Below are 24,220 nucleotides of genomic sequence, written 5' to 3'. Positions count from 1 at the left end.
TATTGGTTTACTAATGAGGAGTAATTGAAAACTACAAACACGCAATCGCAATGTGAATTTAGCTGAAGGGGTTTGGTATGGGTTGAGAAACACATCCACAGTCACATTAATGTCGAAAGGAAGATTGACTGACACACATATTCGCACTGGCATTAACATGTATTCACAGCAGGACGCTCATTGCTCACAGGTTCATGTCTCACACGATTACAGAGAACCCAAAAATGTCTGTAGGCCATTGCTGCACTCGTTCACCTCACCGCAGTAATGTGACACACAGAGCTCACCCACTCTCCTTTCAATAGGAGAGTTTATATCAATACTGAAAGACAGCCACTTTCAAGGCTCATTCAAAACAGTAACCCTCTGACAGTGCGACGCTCCCTCAGCACTGGCCCTCCAACAGTGCGGCCCCTCAGCACTGACCCTCTGACAGTGTCCACTCCCTCAGTACTGACCCTCTGACAGTGCCCACTTCCTCAGCACTGACCCTCCGACAAAGTCTATACTCCCTCAGCACTGACCCACCGACAATGTCCACTCCCTCAGCACTGACCCTCCAACAGTGCACCACTCCCTCAGCAATGACCCTCCGACAGTGCCGCACTCCCTCAGCACTGACCCTCTGACAGTGCCCACTTCCTCAGCACTGAACCTCCGACAGTGCAGCACTCCTCAGCACTGACCCTCCAACAGTGCAGCACTCCCTCAGCACTGACCATCCGACAGTGCGGTACTCCATCAGCACTGACCCTCCGACAGTGCCCACTCTCTCAGCATTGACCCTCCAACAGTGCGGCACTCCCTCATCACTGACCCTCCAACAGTGCAGCACTCCCTCAACACTGGCCCCCTCACAGTGCCCACTTCCTCAGCACTGACCCCCTGACAGTGCCCACTCCCTCAGCACTAACCCTCTCACAGTGCCCACTCCCTCAGCACTGACCCCCTGACAGTGCCCACTCCCTCAGCACTAACCCTCTCACAGTGCCCGCTCCCTCAGCACTGACCCTCTGACAGTGCGACACTCCCTCAGCACTGACCTGGAAACAGCGAGTGGGGATAAGTGTTTCTTTCAGGTTAGTGAGCTTTGACCCAAGGAATGCCACGGTGATCAGTATTGGGACCCCCGCTCTTTCCAATGTTTATTAATGAATTGGAGGAAGGAGCTGAATGTACTGTAGCCAGATTTGCAAATTAAACCAAAATAGAAGGAACGGCAGTTTACAGCGAGATTTATGAGGTTCAATAAGTGGGCAAAAGGAATATAATATGGGAAATTGTGAAATTGTTCTTTTTGGAAGGGGCAACATTAAGAACAGAATATTATTTAAATGGAGAAAGACTGCAGAAAACTGTAAAACCAGCTCACCCCCACCTTCCCAAGGGTCAGTTAGGGATGGGTAATAAATGTTGGCCCCAGCCAGTGACCCCCCCACATGCCCTGAAATGAAGAAAAGCCAGAATTCCAGGCTTTAGACCCAGTAACTAGGGTCGTGGGTCATGTTGTCGAACTGAGAGACCTTGGGTTCAGGTATATAATTGTTTGAAGTTTGCTTCACATCTAGGCAGGGTGGTTAAGGAAGCATTTTGCACGTTTGCTTTCATTGCTCAGACCTTTGGGTGAGGTGACTTCTGGAGTATTGTGTTCAGTTCTAGTCGCCCTGTTACAGGAAGGAGATTATTAAACTGGAGAGGGTTCAGGAGAGATTTACCAGGATGTTGCCAGGTCTGGAGGGTTTGTGTTATAAGGAGAGGCTGGATAGGCAGGGACAGTTTCATTGGAGCATCGGAGGCTGAGGGGTGACCTTATAGAGGTTCATAAAATTTGGAGGGCCATGGATAGAGTAGGTAGACAAAGTCTTTTCCCTGGGGTGGGGGAGTCCAGAACTAGAGGGCATAGGTTTAGGGTGAGAGGGGAAAGATATAAAAGAGACCTAAGGGGCAACTTTTTCACACAGAGGGTGGTACGTGTAAGGAATGAGCTGCCAGAGGATGTGGTGGAGGCTGGTACAAATGCAACATTTAAAAGGCATCTGGATGGGTATATGAATAGGAAAAGTTTTAAGGGATATGAGCCAGATGCTGGCAAATGGGAGTAGATTAGGATATCTGGTCGGCATGGACAGGTTGGGCTGAAGAGACTGTTTCTGTGCTGTACATCTCTATGACTCTCCATGTTAAATCAGCCGCCCTTAAGGTTAAACCTGAGGGCTCAACATAAGTCGTGTAAATCTCCCTCTCGTTCCAAATGTAAAAACACTCTGAACTGATTTGAAAATCTTGTGTATTGCACATTTCCTTGAAGCTAATGCCTGGGACACGTTTCGGGCCACAACACTCTTTGTCGAGAATATTAAAAATTTAATGAAACTTCGGCAAATTCCGCAAGACCCAACATTCACTCTGGAAGGTTCCTGAGGGCAGAGGTTGAGAGGTGAGGAGACTTCCTTCAGTTAATAATGTGGGTGGCCTTGCTGACTGAGAGCAGGGCTCAGGGGTGGAAGGGGAGGGGAGGGAGAGAGAGCTGCCCACAATTTCTAACTCTCTCAGCAACAACTCCAAACGTGTTCATTCATTCAGTCTAAAAAAACAAAATTCATCCAGCCTCCGAACAGTGTCCGAGGAGCAGGAGACTAAATGTTTTGTCTGGAAACCCTTCATCAGTCCTGACTTTCCTGCTCCTCGGATGCTGTCTGACCTGCTGTGGTTTTCCAGCCTCACATCCATTGACTCCTACACCCTGTATCTGCGGTCCTTACTATCTCCAAAGAGCCTCCAGTCTGTAACACAGCCCATTAACAGAGCCTCACTCACACACAGTCAGGATCTGGATACCCTGCTGTACCTTTGCACTTGGTGGATTCACAAAGAGAGAGGAAAGCAACGTTAGCAATTGTTGTGAAGAGAGAATTGTGTTTTGCTCTAATGTGATTTTTCAAATTAACAATAGTCCAGTTCTCTGCTCTTGCCTTGATAGTTCATCGCTCTCCCCGGGACCTGTTAGAAATTAATGAAGAACATTCACAGTGACACTATACAGCAAAGCCCACATTGACCTCAGTGAACAACACTTGCATTTAATTAAGACAGTAAGACATAGGAGCAGGAACTAGACCATTCAGCCCATCAGGTCCTATCCGCCATGACTGATAAGTTTGTCATCACCATTCTCCTGCTTTCTCCCCATAACCCTTGATCCCTTTGATACTCAAGGACCTATCTATCCCCGTCTTAAATATACTCAGTGACCCGGCCTCCACATCCTTCTGTGGCAGAGAGTTCCAGAGATTCCCCACCCTCTGCTGAAGATGTTTCTCCTTATCTCCATTCTCAAATGGAGAGTCACAGAGATGTACAGCACGGAAACGGTCCCTTCAGCCCAACCTGGCCATGCTGACCAGATAACCTAAACTAATCTAGTCCCATTTGCCAGCACTTGGCCCATATCCCTCTAAACCCTTCCTATGCATATACCCATCCAGATGCCTTTTAAATGTTGTAATTGTACCAGCCTCCACCACTTCCTCTGGCAACTCATTTCATACACGCACCATCCTCTGTGTGAAAAAGTTGCCCCTTAGATCTGTTTTATATCTTTCCCCTCTCACCCTAAACCTATGTCCTCTGGTTCTGGACTCCCCCACCCCAGGGAAAAGACTTTGTCTACCTACCCTATCCATGGCCCTCCAGATTTTATAAACCTCTATAAGGTCACCCCTCAGCCTCCGATGCTCCAATGAAACTGTCCCTGCCTATCCAGCCTCTCCTTATAACACAAACCCTCCAGACCTGGCAACATCCTGGTAAATCTCTCCTGAAGCCTCTCCAGTTTAATAATCTTTACTCTGAGGCAATGTCTTCGAGTAAAAAGTGAGGTCTGCAGATGCTGGAGATCACAGCTGAAAATGTGTTGCTGGTTAAAGCACAGCAGGTTAGGCAGCATCTCAGGAATAGGGAATTCGACGTTTCGAGCATAATTCCTGATGAAGGGCTTATGCTCGAAACGTCGAATTCCCTATTCCTGAGATGCTGCCTAACCTGCTGTGCTTTAACCAGCAACACATTTTCATCTAAGGCAATGTCCTTGGGTTCTCGTTTCTCCTACCAATGGAAGCATCTTCTCAACATCCACTCTGTCCAGACCATTCAGTATTCTGTATGTTTCAGTTAGATTTCACCCCCCCTCCTCCGTTCCTTCTAAACTCCATCGAGTATAAGCCCAGAGTCCTCAAACATTCCTTATACATTAAGCTTTTCATTCCTGGGACCATTCTCGTGAACCTCCCCTGAACATGCTCCAGGGCCAGTCCATCCTTCCTGAGATATGGGGTCCAAAACTGCAGACAATACTCCAAATGTGGTCTGACCAGAGCCTTACAGACCCTCAGGAGGACACCCCTGTTTTTATATCAAAATCCTCTCAAACTAAATGCCATCATTGCACTTGCCTTCCTAATTACTAACTCAACCGACAAGTTTACTTTGAGAGAATCCTGGACTAGAACTCCCAAGTCTCTTTGTGCTTCAGATTTCTGAATTTTCTCCCCAGTTAGAAAATAGTCCATGTCTCTATTCTTCCGAATGAAGTGCATGACCTCACACTTTCCCATGTTATACTCCATCTGCCACTTCTTTACCCACTGTCTTCACGTGTCCAAATCCTTCTGCAACCTCCCCGCCTCCCCAGTGCTACCTGTCCCTCCACCCATCTTTATATCATCTGCAAACGTAGCCAGAATGCTCTCAGTTCCTTCATCGAGATCGTTAATGTATAAAGTAAAAAGTTGTGGTCCCAACACTGAGCCTTGCTGAACACCACTTGTCATCGGCTGCCATCCTGAGAAGGATCTTTTTATCCCCACACTCTGCCAGACGGCCCAGCTTCTATCCATGCTAGCACCTTGCCTCTGACACCATGGGCCCTTATCTTACTCAACAGCCTCCTGTGCAGCACCTTGTCCAAGGCCGCCTTGATATCCAGGTAGACAACACCCATTGACTCTCCTTGGTCTAACCTGCTTGTTACTTCCTCCAAAGAATTCTCGCAGATTTGTCAGGTATGACCTCCCCTTGGTGAAACCGTGGTGAAAGTGGTGCTTTTACACTGTAACGTGCCTCAGGAGTGGTAATCCAATAAACCTAGACACCAAAGCTGGAAGAAACTGTTGGAACCGTTTGGTTCCAGAGATAGTCTTAAGTGAGGGAAAAGAGACAGAGAGAGTTACGAAGGGAACCCCATTGTTCTGGTCGCAGGGTTATCGAAGACACAGCCAACAGCCCTGGGATTGAAACAGGTGGTGATCAAGGGGAGGAACTGAAAAGGCACAGAGATCCCAGAGCATCGTCAGACAGGATGAGGTTCCAGGGTGAAGTCATGGAGGGATCGGAAAAGGAAGATGGGAATCTTAACTTGGAGTGGGAAGGTGGTGGGCTGAGCGTGGAGAGAGGGTGTACAACAGGAGACCGGATGTTTGACTCCCGGGATGATAGAATGGTCCAGCATGAGGGATAACAAAGACACTGGGAAGCTCAGAGAGACACAGGGACCTTGGGATGTGTGTCCACGGATCACTGAAGGTGCCAGGACAGGCTCGTAGCCCGAATGAAGACAGCAGACAGGACACTTGCCTTAATCAGTCATGTCATAGGTTGTAAGAGCAGGGAGGTCATTATGGAGCTGTACAGGACTTTGGGGAGGCCTCAGCTGGAATCTAGTCATAGAATCAGAAAATCCCTACCATGTGAAAGCAGGTCATTTGGTCCAACCTGACCCTGTGAAGAGCATCCCAGCCAGATCCAGGTCCCTACGTTATCCCTGTATTCCCCATGACTAAACCACCTAGCCCACATACCCTTGAACACTATGGGCAATTTCCCACGGCCGATCCACCCTGACCGGCACATCTTTGGACTGTGGGAGGAAACCCACACAGACACAGGGAGAATGTACAAACTCCACACAGAGAGTCACCTGAGGCTGGGATCGGACCTGGGCCCCTGACGCTGGAAGGCCACAGCGCTAACCACTGAGCCCCTGTGCCACTCTATAGGAAGGATGTGATTGTACTGGTGGGGGTGAGGGGGAGATTCACCAGGATGCTCCCTGGGATGGAGCAGTTTAGCGACAGGGAGAGGCTGGATAAGCTCTGGTTCTTTTCTTTAGAGCAGGGAAGGCTGAGGGGCATCCTGATAGAGGGGTATAAGGTTCTGAGGGGCAGGGGCAGGGGGTGGGAAGCAGTTGGTCCCCTTAGTCGAAAGGTCAATAACAAGGGGGCATCACTTTAAAGTGAAAGGCGAGAGGTTGGGGGAGGGGGAATGTGAGGAACACCTTTTTCACCCAGACGGTGGGGGGAGGGGTTCTGGAATGCTCTGCCCGGGAGGGGGTGGTTGAGGAGGGGAACCTCACAACATTTAAAACCAACTTGGACAAGCGCTCGGAGGGTCATAACATGAAAGTCTATGGGGCTACGTGTGGGAAAGTGGGACTACTGCAGGCATAGTACAGACTTAATGGACCAAAGGGCCTCTTGTGTACTGTGTGATTCCCTGGATAAAGGTTTAGCCGAAGGTAGTTGTTTCAGTCAATGTAGACTTTGATTTTGATTCAGACCGTGACTGCCTACATCCTATTTAACCAGGAGCAGGGGAGCTGAGGCAGACCCTGCACTCACCCACTGTCTGCCCCCTGTAACCCCCACTGACAGGAAATAGTTTACTCAGATGGACGTGAGTCATGGAGAATAACACTGAGGTAGACGATAAAGACCCTTCCTGCTGCCGTGATTAAATTCAGCAAATTCAAATCCGAATTCCGCTCGTCTGTTCAGATATTCACTGCTTTTAAGTAGTGAACTTTCCTACCAGGCACAAGTTCACTGGATATTAACCATTTGGAGATTAAGTTTAACCATATAGATGCTGAAAGCACAGGCAGATGATAGAATCACAGAATCATACAGCACAGAAACACACCCTTCGGCCCAACCCGGCTATGCTGATCAGATATTCTAAGCTAATCTAGTCCCACCTGCCAGCACCCGGCCCATATTCCTCTAAACCCTTCCTATTCATATACCCATCCAGATGCCTTTTAAATGTTGTAATTGTACCAGCCTCCAGCACTTCCTCTGGCAGCTCATTCCATACACATACCACCCTCTGAATGAAAAACCCTTAGGTTCTTTTTAAATCTTGCCCCTCTCACCCTAAACCTATGTCCTCTAGTCCCCACCCCAGGGAAAAAAACCCTGTCTATTTATCCTATCCATGCCCCTCATGATTTTATAAACCTCTATAAGGTCACCCCCCAGCCTCCAATGCACCAGGGAAAATAGCCCCAGCCTGTTCAGCCTCTCCCCATAGTTCAAACGAAATAGTCAAGTTGTTCAGAGCGTCCATTGTAACCCGACTCCATCAGGTTAGGTTCCCTTCACTGAGAATCATTTAGGTGCTTTTATAATCAACTCTCTTTCACTGGGTCACACTCTGGGTTCGGACTCAGCGGCTTTGTTGGTTCAAATCCTACATCAGCGAATTGTGCGCAAACTCTAAACTGATATGCCCCATGCTTCATTTTTATAAATGGGTGGCTCAGTGGTTAGCACTGCTACCTCACAGTGCTAGGGACCCGGGTTCAATACTATACTCAGGTGACTGTGTGGAGTTTGCACATTCTCCCCGTGTCTGCGTGGGTTTCCTCTGAGTGCTCTGGTTTCCTCTCACAGTCCAGAAATGTGAGGTCAAGGTGGAATGGCCATGGGAAATTGCCCATAATGTCCAGGGACGTGCAGGCTTAGGTGGGTTAGCCATGGGAAAGGCAGTAGGATCGTGGGGTGGGTCTGGGTGGGATGCTCTTTGGAGGGTCAGTGCAGATTTGATGGTCCAAATGGCCTGTTTTGCACTGCAGGGATCCTGTGATACATATTCTGCTTTTCAGATCAGACATTAATCTGAAATCCTGCCCATTCTTGCAGGTGGGAGTTGATGATTGCAGGCACACTGTTCTGATGAAGAGCAAGGCAGCTGTCTATGACTCCTGGCCCAATATTCATCCTGAAAAATCAAATATAGGAACAGGAGGAGGGAATGTGCTTCCTCCAATAGATATGATCATGGCTGATTGTCCTCCTGGGTCCATGGTACCTGCTCTCTCTCCTACAGTCTTTCATTCTTCATTACTCCCTTGACTGATACAATGCTCTGAGGTATTGCAGGGTGCTATCCAAATGCAAGGGTTGCTTTTCCTCCTGTCTTGGCAGTGAATGGCTGGAAGTGCTCATGTACTAAGGTGGTAGGTCAGCAACTGATGTCACATGACTCACTTCACACTCCTTTGATTTGGAGAACACTACTGAGTGGCTACACTGTGAACATTACGGGGAGGGGTTATACTATTCAATGTTACTGGGGGGGTGACACTGTTGAATGTTACTGGGGGTTACACTGTTGAATGTTACTGGGGGGTGACACTGTTGAATGTTACTGGGGGTTACACTGTTGAATGTTACTGGGGGGTGACACTGTTGAATGTTACTGGGGGTGACACTGTTGAATGTTACTGGGGGGGTTACACTGTTGAACGTTACTGGGGGGGTTACACTATTGAACGTTACTGGGGGGGGTTACACTGTTGGATGTTACTGGGGGGGGTTACACTGTTGAATGTTACTGGGGGGTTACACTGTTGATTGTTACTGGGGGTGACACTGTTGAATGTTACTGGGGGGGTTACACTGTTGATTGTTACTGGGGGGTGATACTGTTGAATGTTACTGGGGGGTTACACTGTTGATTGTTACTGGGGGTTACACTGTTGATTGTTACTGGGGGTGACACTGTTGGATGTTACTGGGGGGTTACACTGTTGATTGTTACTGGGGGTGACACTGTTAAATGTTACTGGGGGAGTTACACTGTTGAACGTTACTGGGGGGGTTACACTATTGAACGTTACTGGGGGGGGTTACACTGTTGGATGTTACTGGGGGGGGTTACACTGTTGAATGTTACTGGGGGGGTGACACTGTTGAACGTTACTGGGGGGGTTACACTGTTGAATGTTACTGGGAGGTTACCCTGTTGAATGTTACTGGGCGGTTACCCTGTTGAATGTTACTGGGTAGTGACACTTGATTGTTACTGGGGGATGACACTGTTGAATGTTACTGGGGGGTTCCACTGTGGAATGTTACTGGGGGGGTTACACTGTTGAATGTTACTGGGGGGTGACACTGTTGAACGTTACTGGGGGGGTTACACTGGGCAAGAACACACAGGCATCTCCAACCAATGCCCATCCTCTGAGGTTCACAAAAAAGGAGAGCGAATAAATTGTGAACATTTGCAGTGAACCCCACAGTTAATGGAATATAAAGAACATGGCATTCAGACAGAACATTCACTTCCTCTCCATTTTCACCAGGGGAGCCCGTTAGTGAGCTTTTACTGGGTTACAAATCCACCTAACAATGAGAGAATTAGCGATATGTTTTCCCTGATTGAGGCAGTGAGTCAGCAGTCCTTTAACGTCGTCAGCTCCTGAGAAATGCATTGTATCTTGCAGCCTGCAGCCTCATAAATAAATAGGAGCTGTGTTTATGTTACAAGGAAAAACAGAAATGGAGCTACTTCTATGTATGCATGTGTGAGTGTCTGTGTGTGTGTGTGTGTGTGTGTGTCTGTGTGTGTGAGAGAGAGAAAGTGTGTGTGTGTGTGTGTGTGTCTGAGTGTGTGTGTGCGTGTGAGAGAGAGAGAGTGTGTATGTGTTTGACTGTCTGTGGGTCTGCCTCTGTGTGTGTGTATTTGTGTATGTGTATGTATGTATATGTCTGTGTGAGTGCACATGTGTATGTCTTTGTGTGCATGTCTGTTTGTATGTATATGTCTACGTGTATGTGTGTGTGTATGTGTGTGCGAATGTGCATATATGTCTGTGTCTGTGTATGCATATGTCTATGTGTGTCTGTGTGTATGCATATGTCTGTGTGTGTGTGCGAGTGGCAGGGTGCGGTGAGTGTATGTGTATGTGTCTGTGTCTGTATATATGTGTGTGTGCGTGATTTACACATGGATCAGACACACTTGTTCATGAACAGTGACATTGGATAAAACAGTTCTATTTCCAGTGAACGGTGCGAATATGGAGAGAGGAGGGAGCGGTCAAACCTCCCTGTGTTTGTGGGATTTGTGAAAAGGTGAATAAGGATTCTGAAATGATAAACTCACCAGGGGGTTGACCAGACCATGGGACTGCTCTCTCAGAGTGAGATGACTGGTTGATGGTTTAATCTGGGGGTCACTGTGCCTCAGGTGAGGGATAAGGTTGGGAAGGAGAACCCTTCCTGGTAATCTCAGGTGGTCTGGGAATTGAACCCACACTGTTGGGGTCCCTAAGAAACAGGAACAAGAGGTGGCCATTCAGCCCCTCAAGTCTCTGCCAATCAATATGATCAGAATGGACCGACATGCTTTGATTGCTCATTCCCCAGCCTGCACTCTGAGGGAGGCTCTCCCAATCCGAAACGTGAACTCTGATTTCTCCCAACAGACACTGCCTGACCTGCAGAGATTTTCCAGCAATATTTCGGAATGTTGTATCTTTGCCACTCTGTCTGTAGTATCTGTGCAAGGAATAGTTTTCTGTCTTGTTTTGAGGAAGGGGACAAATTGGGCAGTTTCTCTGATTATATAGATTTGTCGGTTTTGAAAACCCATCCCAACATCTAACAATAATCTTAAGTCTTCAAATTGAAGGTGAATTGAAATGGAATGAGAAGACTTGACCGGGCGAGCAGTGAGGATCAGGAATGCACTGTCTAGAGATATGGGGGAGGCAGGTTCAACGGAGAAATCCGAGGGAATACTGGGTGGTTGCTTGTGTGGGAATGGGGAGGGGGGGGGATACTGGGGAAAGGCAGCAGATTGGTACTGAGTCACACAACTGGGCTCGGGTGTGGGGTCAGGCTGCTGATGATGTGATCTGACACCCACCTCCACTTTCTTTCCAAAATGACAATAATGCCTACCAACCCAGCGGGCGTTGGATAGTTGCAAATTGGTCTCTGAGGTTCTGAGAGGTGCTTACGTGAATGCAAGGCTTTTCTCGAAGAAGCCACAGAGCGAACACCAACACAAGCAGTGCTTCACAAACAAACCTCTGGCAGCATCACCCAGCCCCATCACCAAACCCCATCACCCAGCCCCATCACCCAGCCCCATCACCAAACCCCATCACCCAGCCCCATCACCCAGCCCATCACCAAACCCCATCACCCAGCCCCATCACCCAGCCCCATCACCCAGCCCCATCACCCAGCCCCATCACCCAGCCCCATCACCCAGCCCCATCACCCAGCCCCATCGAGCAGGCCCCATCACCCAGGCCCCATCACCCAGGCCCCATCACCCAGGCCCCATCACCCAGCCCCATCACCAAGCCCCATCACCCAGCCCCATCACCAAACCCCATCGCCCAGCCCCATCGCCCAGCCCCATCGCCCAGCCTCATCGCCCAGCCTCATCGCCCAGTCCCATCGCCCAGCACCATCGCCCAGCCCCATCGCCCAGCACCATCGCCCAGCCCCATCACCCAGCCCCATCACCAAACCCCATCGCCCAGCCCCATCACCCAGACCCCACCCAGCCCCACCACCCAACCCCATCACCCAGCCCCATCACCCAGCCCCATCACTCAGCCCCATCGCCCAGCCCCATCGCCCAGCCCCATCGCCCAGCCCCATCACCAAACCCCATCACCCAGCCCCATCACCCAGCCCCATCGCCCAGCCCCATCGCCCAGCCCCATCGCCCAGCCCCATCGCCCAGCCCCATCGCCCAGCACCATCGCCCAGCCCCATCGCCCAGCCCCATCGCCCAGCCCCATCACCAAACCCCATCACCCAGCCCCATCGCCCAGCCCCATCGCTCAGCCCCATCGCCCAGCCCCATCGCCCAGCCCCATCACCAAACCCCATCGCCCAGCCCCATCGCCCAGCCCCATCGCCCAGCCCCATCGCCCAGCCCCATCGCCCAGCACCATCGCCCAGCACCATCGCCCAGCACCATCGCCCAGCACCATCGCCCAGCACCATCACCCAGCACCATCACCCAGCCCCATCACCCAGCACCATCACCCAGCCCCATCGCCCAGCCCCATCGCCCAGCCCCATCGCCCAGCCCCATCGCCCAGCCCCATCACCAAACCCCATCGCCCAGCCCCATCGCCCAGCCCCATCGCCCAGCCCCATCGCCCAGCCTCATCACCCAGCCTCATCACCCAGCCTCATCACCCAGCCCCATCACCCAACCCCATCACCCAACCCCATCACCCAACCCCATCACCCAGCCCCATCACCCAGCCCCATCACCCAACCCCATCACCCAGCCCCATCACCCAGCCCCATCACCCAGCCCCATCACCCAGCCCCATCACCAAACCCCATCACCCAGCCCCATCACCAAACCCCATCACCCAACCCCATCACCCAGCCCCATCACCCAGCCCCATCACCCAGCACCATCACCCAGCCCCATCACCCAGCCCCATCACCCAGCCCCATCACCAAACCCCATCACCCAGCCCCATCACCCAGCCCCATCACCCAGCACCATCACCAAACCCCATCACCCAGCCTCATCACCCAACCCCATCACCCAGCACCATCACCCAGCCCCATCAGCCAGCACCATCACCAAACCCCATCACCAAACCCCATCACCAAACCCCATCACCCAGCACCATCACCCAGCACCATCACCAAACCCCATCACCCAGCCCCATCACCCAGCCCCATCGCTCAGCCCCATCGCCCAGCCCCATCGCCCAGCCCCATCACCAAACCCCATCGCCCAGCCCCATCGCCCAGCCCCATCGCCCAGCCCCATCGCCCAGCCCCATCGCCCAGCACCATCGCCCAGCACCATCGCCCAGCACCATCGCCCAGCACCATCGCCCAGCACCATCGCCCAGCACCATCACCCAGCACCATCACCCAGCCCCATCACCCAGCACCATCACCCAGCCCCATCACCAAACCCCATCACCCAGCCTCATCACCCAACCCCATCACCCAGCACCATCACCCAGCCCCATCACCCAGCCCCATCACCAAACCCCATCACCAAACCCCATCACCAAACCCCATCACCCAGCACCATCGCCCAGCCCCATCACCAAACCCCATCACCCAGCCCCATCACCCAGCCCCATCGCCCAGCCCCATCGCCCAGCCCCATCGCCCAGCACCATCGCCCAGCACCATCGCCCAGCACCATCGCCCAGCACCATCGCCCAGCACCATCACCCAGCACCATCACCCAGCACCATCACCCAGCCCCATCACCCAGCCCCATCACCCAGCACCATCACCAAACCCCATCACCCAGCCTCATCACCCAACCCCATCACCCAGCACCATCACCCAGCCCCATCAGCCAGCACCATCACCAAACCCCATCACCAAACCCCATCACCAAACCCCATCACCAAACCCCATCACCCAGCACCATCGCCCAGCCCCATCACCAAACCCCATCACCCAGCCCCATCACCCAGCCCCATCGCTCAGCCCCATCGCCCAGCCCCATCGCCCAGCCCCATCACCAAACCCCATCGCCCAGCCCCATCGCCCAGCCCCATCGCCCAGCCCCATCGCCCAGCCCCATCGCCCAGCCCCATCGCCCAGCACCATCGCCCAGCACCATCGCCCAGCACCATCGCCCAGCACCATCGCCCAGCACCATCACCCAGCACCATCACCCAGCCCCATCGCCCAGCCCCATCGCCCAGCCCCATCGCCCAGCCCCATCGCCCAGCCCCATCGCCCAGCCCCATCACCCAGCCCCATCACTCAGCCCCATCGCCCAGCCCCATCGCCCAGCCCCATCGCCCAGCCCCATCACCAAACCCCATCACCCAGCCCCATCACCCAGCCCCATCGCCCAGCCCCATCGCCCAGCCCCATCGCCCAGCCCCATCGCCCAGCCCCATCGCCCAGCCCCATCGCCCAGCACCATCGCCCAGCCCCATCGCCCAGCCCCATCACCAAACCCCATCACCCAGCCCCATCACCCAGCCCCATCGCTCAGCCCCATCGCCCAGCCCCATCGCCCAGCCCCATCACCAAACCCCATCGCCCAGCCCCATCGCCCAGCCCCATCGCCCAGCCCCATCGCCCAGCCCCATCGCCCAGCACCATCGCCCAGCACCATCGCCCAGCACCATCGCCCAGCACCATCGCCCAGCACCATCGCCCAGCACCATCACCCAGCACCATCACCCAGCCCCATCACCCAGCACCATCACCCAGCCCCATCGCCCAGCCCCATCGCCCAGCCCCATCGCCCAGCCCCATCACCAAACCCCATCGCCCAGCCCCATCGCCCAGCCACATCGCCCAGCCCCATCGCCCAGCCTCATCACCCAGCCTCATCACCCAGCCTCATCACCCAGCCTCATCACCCAGCCCCATCACCCAACCCCATCACCCAACCCCATCACCCAACCCCATCACCCAGCCCCATCACCCAACCCCATCACCCAGCCCCATCACCCAGCCCCATCACCCAGCCCCATCACCCAGCCCCATCACCAAACCCCATCACCCAGCCCCATCACCAAACCCCATCACCCAACCCCATCACCCAGCCCCATCACCCAGCCCCATCACCCAGCACCATCACCCAGCCCCATCACCCAGCCCCATCACCCAGCCCCATCACCAAACCCCATCACCCAGCCCCATCACCCAGCCCCATCACCCAGCACCATCACCAAACCCCATCACCCAGCCTCATCACCCAACCCCATCACCCAGCACCATCACCCAGCCCCATCAGCCAGCACCATCACCAAACCCCATCACCAAACCCCATCACCAAACCCCATCACCCAGCACCATCACCCAGCACCATCACCAAACCCCATCACCCAGCCCCATCACCCAGCCCCATCACCCAGCCCCATCACCCAGCACCATCACCCAGCACCATCACCCAGCCCCATCACCCAGCCCCATCACCCAGCCCCATCACCAAACCCCATCACCAAACCCCATCACCCAGCCCCATCACCCAGCACCATCACCCAGCCCCATTACCAAACCCCATCACCAAACCCCATCACCCAGCACCATCACCAAACCCCATCACCCAGCCCCATCACCCAGCCCCATCACCCAACCCCATCACCCAACCCCATCACCCAACCCCATCACCCAGTCCCATCACCCAGCCCCATCACCCAGCCCCATCACCCAGCCCCATCACCCAGCCCCATCACCCAGCCCCATCACCCAGCCCCATCACCCAACCCCATCACCCAACCCCATCACCCAACCCCATCACCCAGCCCCATCACCAAGCCCCATCACCCAACCCCATCACCCAACCCCATCACCCAGCCCCATCACCCAGCCCCATCACCCAGCCCCATCACCAAACCCCATCACCAAACCCCATCACCAACCCCATCACCCAGCCCCATCACCCAGCACCATCACCCAGCCCCATTACCAAACCCCATCACCAAACCCCATCACCCACCCCCATTATCCTCCCCCATCACCCAGCCCCATCACCCAACCCCATCACCCAGCCCCATCACCCTGCTCTATCATCCAGCCCCATCACCCAGCCTCATCACCCAACCCCATCACCCAACCCCATCACCCAACCCATCAACTAGCCCCATCACCCAGCCCCTCACCCAGCCCCATCACCCAACCCCATCACCCAACCCCATCACCCAGCCCCATCGCCCAGCCCCATCGCCCAGCCCCATCGCCCAGCCCCATCGCCCAGCCCCATCGCCCAGCCCCATCGCCCAGCCCCATCGCCCAACCCCATCGCCCAGCCCCATCGCCCAGCCCCATCGCCCAGCCCCATCGCCCAGCTCCATCACCCAACCCATCACCCAACCCCCTCACCCAACCCCATCACCCAACCCCATCACCCAACCCCATCACCCAACCCCATCACCCAACCCATCAATTAGCCCCATCACCCAACCCCATCGCCCAACCCCATCGCCCAGCCCCATCACCCTGCCCTATCATCCAGCTCCATCACCCAACCCATCACCCAACCCCCTCACCCAACCCCATCACCCAACCCCATCACCCAACCCCATCACCCAACCCATCAATTAGCCCCATCACCCAGCCTCATCACCCAACCCCATCACCCAGCCCCATCACCCAGCCCCATCACCCAGCCCCATCACCCAACCCATCAACTAGCCCCATCACCCAGCCCCTCACCCAGCCCCATCACCCAGCCCCATCACCCAGTCCCATCACCCAGTCCCATCACCCAGTCCCATCGCCCAGTCCCATCGCCCAGTCCCATCGCCCAGCCCCATCGCCCAGCCCCATCACCCAGCCCCATCACCCAGCCCATCAACTAGCCCCATCACCCAGTCCCATCACCCAGTCCCATCGCCCAGCCCCAGCGCCCAGCCCATCACTCAGCCCCATCACCCAGCCCCATCACCCAGCCCCATCACCCACCCCCATCACCCACCCCCATTATCCACCCCCATCACCCAGCCCCATCACCCACCCCCATTATCCTCCCCATCACGCAGCCCCATCGCCCAGCCCCATCGCCCAGCCCATCACCCAGCCCCATCACCCAGCCCCATCACCCACCCCCATCACCCACCCCCATCACCCACCCCCATCACCCACCTCCATCATCCACCCCCATCACCCAGCCCCATCACCCACCCCCATTATCCTCCCCCATCACGCAGCCCCATCGCCCAGCCCCATCGCCCAGCCCCATCGCCCAGCCCCATCGTCCAACTCTATCACCCAACCCCATCACCCAACCCCATCACCCAACCAAACCACCCAATTCCACCACGTAGCACCATCACACAGCACCACCACCCAATCCCATCAACCAGCCCTACCACCCATAGCATTATATAGAGTGAGGGGATCATCATGTTATATAGAGTGAGTGGATCATGGCGTAATATAGAGTGAGGGGATTACGGTGCTTTATAAAGTGAGGGGATCATGGTGTTATATAGAGCGAGGGGATCATGGTGCTTTATAGAGTTGGGAAATCATGACATTATATACAGTGAGGGGATCATGGCGTTATATAGAGTGAGGGGATCATGGCGTTATATAGAGTGAGGTGATCATGGTGTTATATAGAGTGAGGGGATCATGGTGTTATATGGAGTGAGAGGGTCATGGTGTTATATAGAGTGAGAGGGTCATGGTGTTATATAGAGTGAGAGGTTCATGGCGTTATATAGAGTGAGGGGATCATGCCGTTATATAGAGTGAGGGGATCATGGCGTTATATAGAGTGAGAGGGTCATGGTGTTATATAGAGTGAAGAGATCATGGCGATATATAGAGTGAAGGGATCATTGCGTCATATAGAGTGAGGGGATTACGGTGCTTTATATTGAGTGAGGGGATCATGGTGTCATATAGAGTGAGAGGGTCACGCTGTTTTATATAGAATAAGGAGATCATTGCGTTATATAGAGTGAGGGGATCATGGCGTTATATAGAGCGAAGGGATCGTGGTGTTATATAGACTGAGAGAGTCATGGTGTTATATAGAGTGAGAGGGTCATGGCGTTATATAGAGTGAGGGGATCATGGCATTATATAGAGTGAGGGGATCATGGTGTTATATAGAGTGAGGGGATCATGGTGTTATATAGAGTGAGGGGATCATGGTGTTACATATAGAGTGAGAGGGTCATGGTGTTATATAGAGTGAGGGGATCATGGCATTATATAGAGTGAGGGGATCATGGCGTTATATAGGGTGAGGGGATCATGGTGTTATATAGAGTGAGGGGATCATGGTGTTACATATAGAATGAGAGGGTCATGGTGTTATATAGAGTGAGGGGATCATGGCGTTATATAGAGTGAGGGGATTATGGCGTTATATAGAGTGAGGGGATTATGGTGTTATATAGAGTGAGGGGATCATGGCGTTATATAGATTGAGGGGATTATGGCGTTATATAGAGTGAGGGGATCATGGCGTTATATAGAGTGAGGCGATTATGGCGTTATACAGAGTGAGAGGGTCATGGTGTTATATAGAGTGAGGGAATCATGGCATTATATAGAGTGAGGGAACCATGGTGTTATATAGAGTGAGAGGAATCATGGCGTTATATAGAGTGAGGGGATCATGGTGTTATATAGAGTGAGGGGATTATGGCATTATATAGTGCTAGAACGATCATGGCATTATATAGTGTGAGGGGATCATGACGTTATTTAGAGTGAGGGGATCATGGCGTTATATAGAGTGAGGGGATTATGGCGTTATATAGAGTGAGGGGATTATGGTGTTATATAGAGTGAGGGGATCATGGCGTTATATAGATTGAGGGGATTATGGCGTTATATAGAGTGAGGGGATCATGGCGTTATATAGAGTGAGGCGATTATGGCGTTATACAGAGTGAGAGGGTCATGGTGTTATATAGAGTGAGGGAATCATGGCATTATATAGAGTGAGGGAACCATGGTGTTATATAGAGTGAGAGGAATCATGGCATTATATAGTGTGAGGGGATCATGACATTATTTAGAGTGAGGGGATCATGGCGTTATATAGAGTGAGGGGATTATGGCGTTATATAGAGTGAGGGGATTATGGTGTTATATAGAGTGAGGGGATCATGGCGTTATATAGATTGAGGGGATTATGGCGTTATATAGAGTGAGGGGATCATGGCGTTATATAGAGTGAGGGGATTATGGCGTTATATAGAGTGAGGGGATCATGGTGTTATATAGAGTGAGGTGATCATGGTGTTATATAGAGTGAGGGGATCATCGTGTTATACAGAGTGAGGGGATCTTGGCGTTATATAGAGTGAGGGGATTATGGCGTTATATGGAGTGAGGTGATCATGGTGTTATATAGAGTGAAAGGGTCATGGCGTCATATGGAGTGAGAGGGTCATGGCGTTATATAGAGTGAGGGGATATTGGTGTTATATAGAGTGAGGGGTTCAGCGCATTATATAGTGTGAGGGGATCAGGGCATTATAGAGAGTGAGAGATTCATGGTGTTATATAAAGTGAGGGGATCAGGGCATTATATAGAGTGAGGGGATCATGGTGTTATATAGAGTGAGGGGATCATGGAGTTATATAGAATGAGAGTGTCATAGTGTTATATAGAGTGAAGGGATCATGGCGTTATATAGAGTGAGGGGAACATGGTGTAATATCGAGTGAGAGGGTCATGGCGTTATGTAGAGTGAGGGGATGATGGTGTTATATAGAGTGAGGTGATCATGACGTTATATAGAGTGAGGGGATCATGGTGTAATATAGAGTGAGAGTCTCATGGCGTTATATAGAGTGAGAGTCTCATGGTGTTATATAGAGTGAGGGGATGATGGCGTTATATAGAGTGAGGGGATCATAGTGTTATATAGAGTGAGAGGGTCATGGTTTTATATAGAGTGAGAGTGTCATAGTGTTATATAGAGTGAGGGGATCATGGCGTTATATAGAGTGAGAGTGTCATGGTGTTATATAGAGTGAGGGGCTCATGGCGTTATATAGAGTGAGGGGATCATGGTGTAATATAGAGTGAGGGGCTCATGGCATTATATAGAATGAGGGGATTATGGTGTTATATAGAGTGAGGGGCTCATTGCGTTATATAGAGCGAGGGGATCATGGCGTTATATTGATCAACAGGACAGGAAAAAGGAAGGTGATAAACAAGCTCCTAATTGTTATCATCACGGAAGGAGAGCAGTGAATCCGGATTCAGGCGGAGGTTGCTGTTGGTCGTCAGTGAGTGAACATTTGTTTTGAATTGGCTTGGCTGAAGTTGTCTTTTCCCTCAGATGAGGGTATTTCAAAATGTGGAGGTACAGATTTAAGGTGAGGGGGGGTCATGAGGCAAAATTTGTACAGAGAGAGTGGTCCGTGTGTGGAATGAACTTCCAGTGGAAATGGATGTATTTGCAATTACAATGTTTAAAGGACTTTTGAATGGATACGTTAATAGGAAAGGTTCAGTGGGATATGGGCCGGGAACAGGCAGCTGGGACTAGTTTAGTTTGGGATTATGGTCAGCATGGACTGGTTGGGTCGAAGGGTCTGTGTTCATGCTGTATTGTGTTGGGTCCTGGTCTTTTAAGCACAGTGCCTCTGTTAAACAACGGGTCCAGAAATAAGACCAGGAGAAACAAAACTGATCGATTTCCTCACTCAGTCAAATGAAGCAAGTCTGAGAAACAAATGTGTGGATCTACAGAAACTGGCCATTCAGCCCATGTTCTGGGGCTTCCACTCCTTGCCCACCCTCACGTCATCTCACCCCATCTCCACTTCCTTCTATCCCTCTCTCTCCCCTGGGTTTATCCACCTTCGTTTCCCCTCCAGCTGCCCCATCAACACCGTTCCCCTTGACCCCTCCCTGTGGGAGTCAGTCCCACATTCACCCCAATCTCTGCAGGGTGGCCGGTGGGGGCGGGGGGGGGGAAGGGAGATTTCTCCTGAACTCTAAAATGGATTTACTTGTGATTGTTTTAAATTCCTGGACCCTTTCATTCTGCTTCACACTCCCAGAAAACATCTCTCGACGCCTGTGCGACTTCAGATAATGTTAAAGCTTGAGATTGATTCGTTCCCTCAGCCTTTGTTGTCTGTTGTCTCGTCCCAGTCACTCGCAATTAGCTATCACACCAGATACACCAGATCTGCTCTGAGTATCTCCTGATTTCTCTCCAACCCCCAACCATCCTGTTCCACACTCAGAGTTAAATAATGCTATCAGAAGGATGTTTTGAAACTTGATAGGATGCAGAAAAGCTTTACAAGATGTTGGAGGGTTTGAGCTACAGGGAGAGGGTGAACAGGCTGGGGCTGTTTCCCCTGGAGCGTCAGAGGCTGAGGGGTGACCTTATACAGGTTTATAAAATTATGAGGGTCATGGATAGGGTAAATAGACAAGGACTTTTTCCTGTGGGTGAGGGAGTCCAGAACTAGAGGGCATAGGTTTAGGGTGAGAGGGGAAAAGATATAAAAGAGACCTAAGGGGCAACTTTTTCACACAGAGGGTGGTGCATGTGTGGAATGAGATGCCAGAGGAAGTGGTGGTGGTTGGTACAATTACAGCATTTAAAAGGCATCTGGATGGGTATATGAATAGGAAGGGTTTGGAGGGATATGGGCCAAGTGCTGGCAGGTGGGACTAGATTGGGATTCCTGATGAAGGGCTTATGTCCGAAACGTCGAATTTCCTATTCCTTGGATGCTGCCTAACCTGCTGTGCTTTAACCAGCAACACATTTTCAGCTGTGATCTCCAGCATCTGCAGACCTCATTTTTTACCCTTGGGATATCTGGTCGGCATGGACGGGTTGGACCAAAGGGTCTGTTTCTGTGCTGTGTGTCTCTATGACGATGGTTCCTACTCTCGGTTATGAGCAATATTAAACTGGAATCAGAAATATTCTCGTGAAATCTGACGACAAGGGGCTTTTGTGGACAGAGGTAGTGTCCTTACCCTGAGTCGGGACACATGGGTTCATTATCCATTTCTCCTGAGCTGTGCTGTAAACCACCTGGAGAGGTTTACCTTCAAACAGAATGGACAAGAGCAGAATGGGATTGTGGATTCTGGACCAGGCTGCTGTGAACTGGGCGAACTGTTTACCAAATCCTCACAGAAGGCAGTGCCAATGCAAGGTCATCTGCATTAAAACTTAACCCCTTCCTTTGCACTGAATTTCCAGTATTTTCTGTTTTTTTTTAATTTTAGAAAGTTCTCGGATTTTCAACATCTGCAGTCCCCGAGCGCGAGTACACCCTGCAGGGGGATCAGGAAGGGTCTGTCAAAGTGCTAGCAGAGAGGGCTGAATGGCCTCCTCCTGGACTGAGCAGTTGGCTGAGTTTTGTCACAATACAAAGAAGGTTTGGATGGAATTTTGGGGGATGTTGGTAAGGTGAGGGTGGGGGCAAAAGGACAGGAAATAAAGGGCAGGGGGCTGTTTATAAGAATGATTCCGGAGATGGAGGGCTTATATGAGGGAGCGGTTGATGACTCTGAGTCTGTACGCGATGGAGTTTAGAAGGATAAGGCGTGATCTAACTGAAACCTATAGAACACCGAGAGGAGGAGATGTTTCCACTAGTAGGAGAGACCGGAACCCGAGGGCACAGTGTCAGGGTGAAGGGACCTCCCTTTAGGACTGAGATGAGGAGGAATCTCTTCAGCCAGAGGGTGGGGACTGTGTGGAACTCACTGCCACAGAGATCTGTAGAGTACTGTGCACAATTCTGGTCACCCTGCTACAGGAAGATTGTTATTAAATTGGAGAGTATGCAGAAAAGATTTAGATTAGATTACTTACAGTGTGGAAACAGGCCCTTCAGCCCAACAAGTCCACACCAACCCGCCGAAGCGCAACCCACACATACCCCTACAGGCATGGCCAATTCACCTGACCCGCACATCTTTGGGAGGAAACCCACGCAGACACGGGGAGAATGTGCAAACTCCACACAGTCAGTCACCTGAGGTGGGAATTGAACCCAGGTCTCTGGTGCTGTGAGGCAGCAGTGCTAACCACTGTGCCACCCACAACATTTACTAGAATGCTACTAGAGCTAGAGGGTTTAAATTATAAGGACAGGCTGGATCATCTGTCATATCTTTCCCTGGAGCATCAGAGGCTGAGGGGTGACCTTTTAGAGGTTTATAAAATCATGGGGGGACATAGATAGGATAAATAGGCAAGGTATTTTCCCTGGGATGGGGGAGTCCAGAACTAGAGGGCATAGGTTTAGGGTGAGAGGGGAAAGAATTTAAAAGAGATCTGAGGGGTAGCCTTTTCACACACAGCATGGTGCATATATGAAACGAGCTCTTAGAATCCAGACAGTGTGGACCTAGGCCATTCAGCCCATCAAGTCCACACTGACCCTCCAACGAGCATCCCAGCCCCTACCATACCTATGGCTCCCACCTAGCCTGCACATCACTGGACACTGAAGGACAATCTCCCACAGCCAATCCACCCTAACCTGCACATATACGGACTGTGGGAGGAAACCCACGCAGACACAGGGAGAATGTGCAAACTCCACACAGACAGTCACCCGAGGCTGGAATTGAACCCGGGTCCCTGGCACCGTGAGGGAACAGTGCGAACCACTGACCCTCCTCAGGATGTGGTGGAGGCTGGAACAATTACAGCATTTCAGAGGCATCTGGATGGGTATATGAATAAGAAGGGTTTGGAGGGATATGGGCCGGGTGCTGGGAAATGGGACTAGATTGGGTTGGGATATCTGGTCAGCATGGATGGGTTGGATTGAAGGGTGCTGTATGACTCAACAGCTGTGGGGACCTAGTGCACTGAGGATAGGGATAGATGGGTTTTGGGTTAGTAAGAGTAAGGCAGGAGAATGGGGTTGAGACCCATATCAGCCACGACCGAATGGTAGAAGAGACGCGGTGGGCCGAATGGCCTGATTCTGCCGCTGGTTTGGAAAAGCTCACCTGATGAACATGATGATGCCGACTCTGGCGATGTCCTGATGCAGGATCACCCACGATTGCCGAATGAGCTCTTTCTGCTGCTCGGAGAGAGGCGGAGGGGGGTCAGAGTCCGAGGCTATCAGCTCTGACCCTGCCGCCTCCGGGCGGGGAACCGGACCGTGCACATCCCCAGCCGCTTTCCCGGGATCGAGCCCAGTCCCGGACAGAGCACAGCCCATGATCGACCCCAGCACTTCCCCCCCAACCACCCCCACCCCAAAAATAACCCCCACACAAACCCCCCCGAGATTAAATTCCCAACCGACCGAGGAATAAAAAAGATCCACTTGTTATTAAGCCCCCAGCATCTCTCCTGAACTGCAACCCACTCAAAGCGCTTCCATCCTCAATTCCGGGCGAGTTAATGATCCCCCAGCCCCCACTTCCCTCAATCCCCCTCCCCCTGAAATCCCCCAGTCCCGGAGAAAGCCGCACTCGGAGCCGGAAACTGCCCGGGATCGAACACGCTGCTCTCGGGGAGACCGAGGCTCACCCAGTCCCTTCAGAGACTGAGGGAACAGAGCTCAGCATCAGCAGCGACAGCAAAGGGGGAGGAGACCAGGGCAGGGCAGGGGAGAGGGGGAGGGGGTGGGGGACAGAGTGAGGGAGGAGAGAGGGAGGGAGGGAGAGGGAGGGAGGGAGAGGGAGGGAGGGA

At 52.3% G+C, this 24,220-nt stretch overlaps 1 protein-coding gene across 1 annotated transcript in view; it reads right to left on the bottom strand.

Moving 5' to 3' along the window:
* xgb (x globin) overlaps positions 1-23,744 on the bottom strand; it is a 77,257-nt gene extending 53,513 nt beyond the window's left edge. The window contains exon 1 of the mRNA XM_060856008.1: positions 23,527-23,744. Within this exon, the coding sequence (XP_060711991.1) occupies positions 23,527-23,744 (218 nt within the window). The remainder of the gene's footprint in view (positions 1-23,526) is intronic.
* Positions 23,745-24,220: the final 476 nt, after the last annotated feature.

The sequence above is a fragment of the Hemiscyllium ocellatum genome, chromosome 47 (genome assembly GCF_020745735.1).
Source record: "Hemiscyllium ocellatum isolate sHemOce1 chromosome 47, sHemOce1.pat.X.cur, whole genome shotgun sequence".
Lineage (NCBI taxonomy): Eukaryota > Metazoa > Chordata > Chondrichthyes > Orectolobiformes > Hemiscylliidae > Hemiscyllium > Hemiscyllium ocellatum.
The sequence above is the reverse complement of the archived record's forward strand: the minus strand, read 5'-3'. Positions and strand labels throughout refer to the sequence as shown.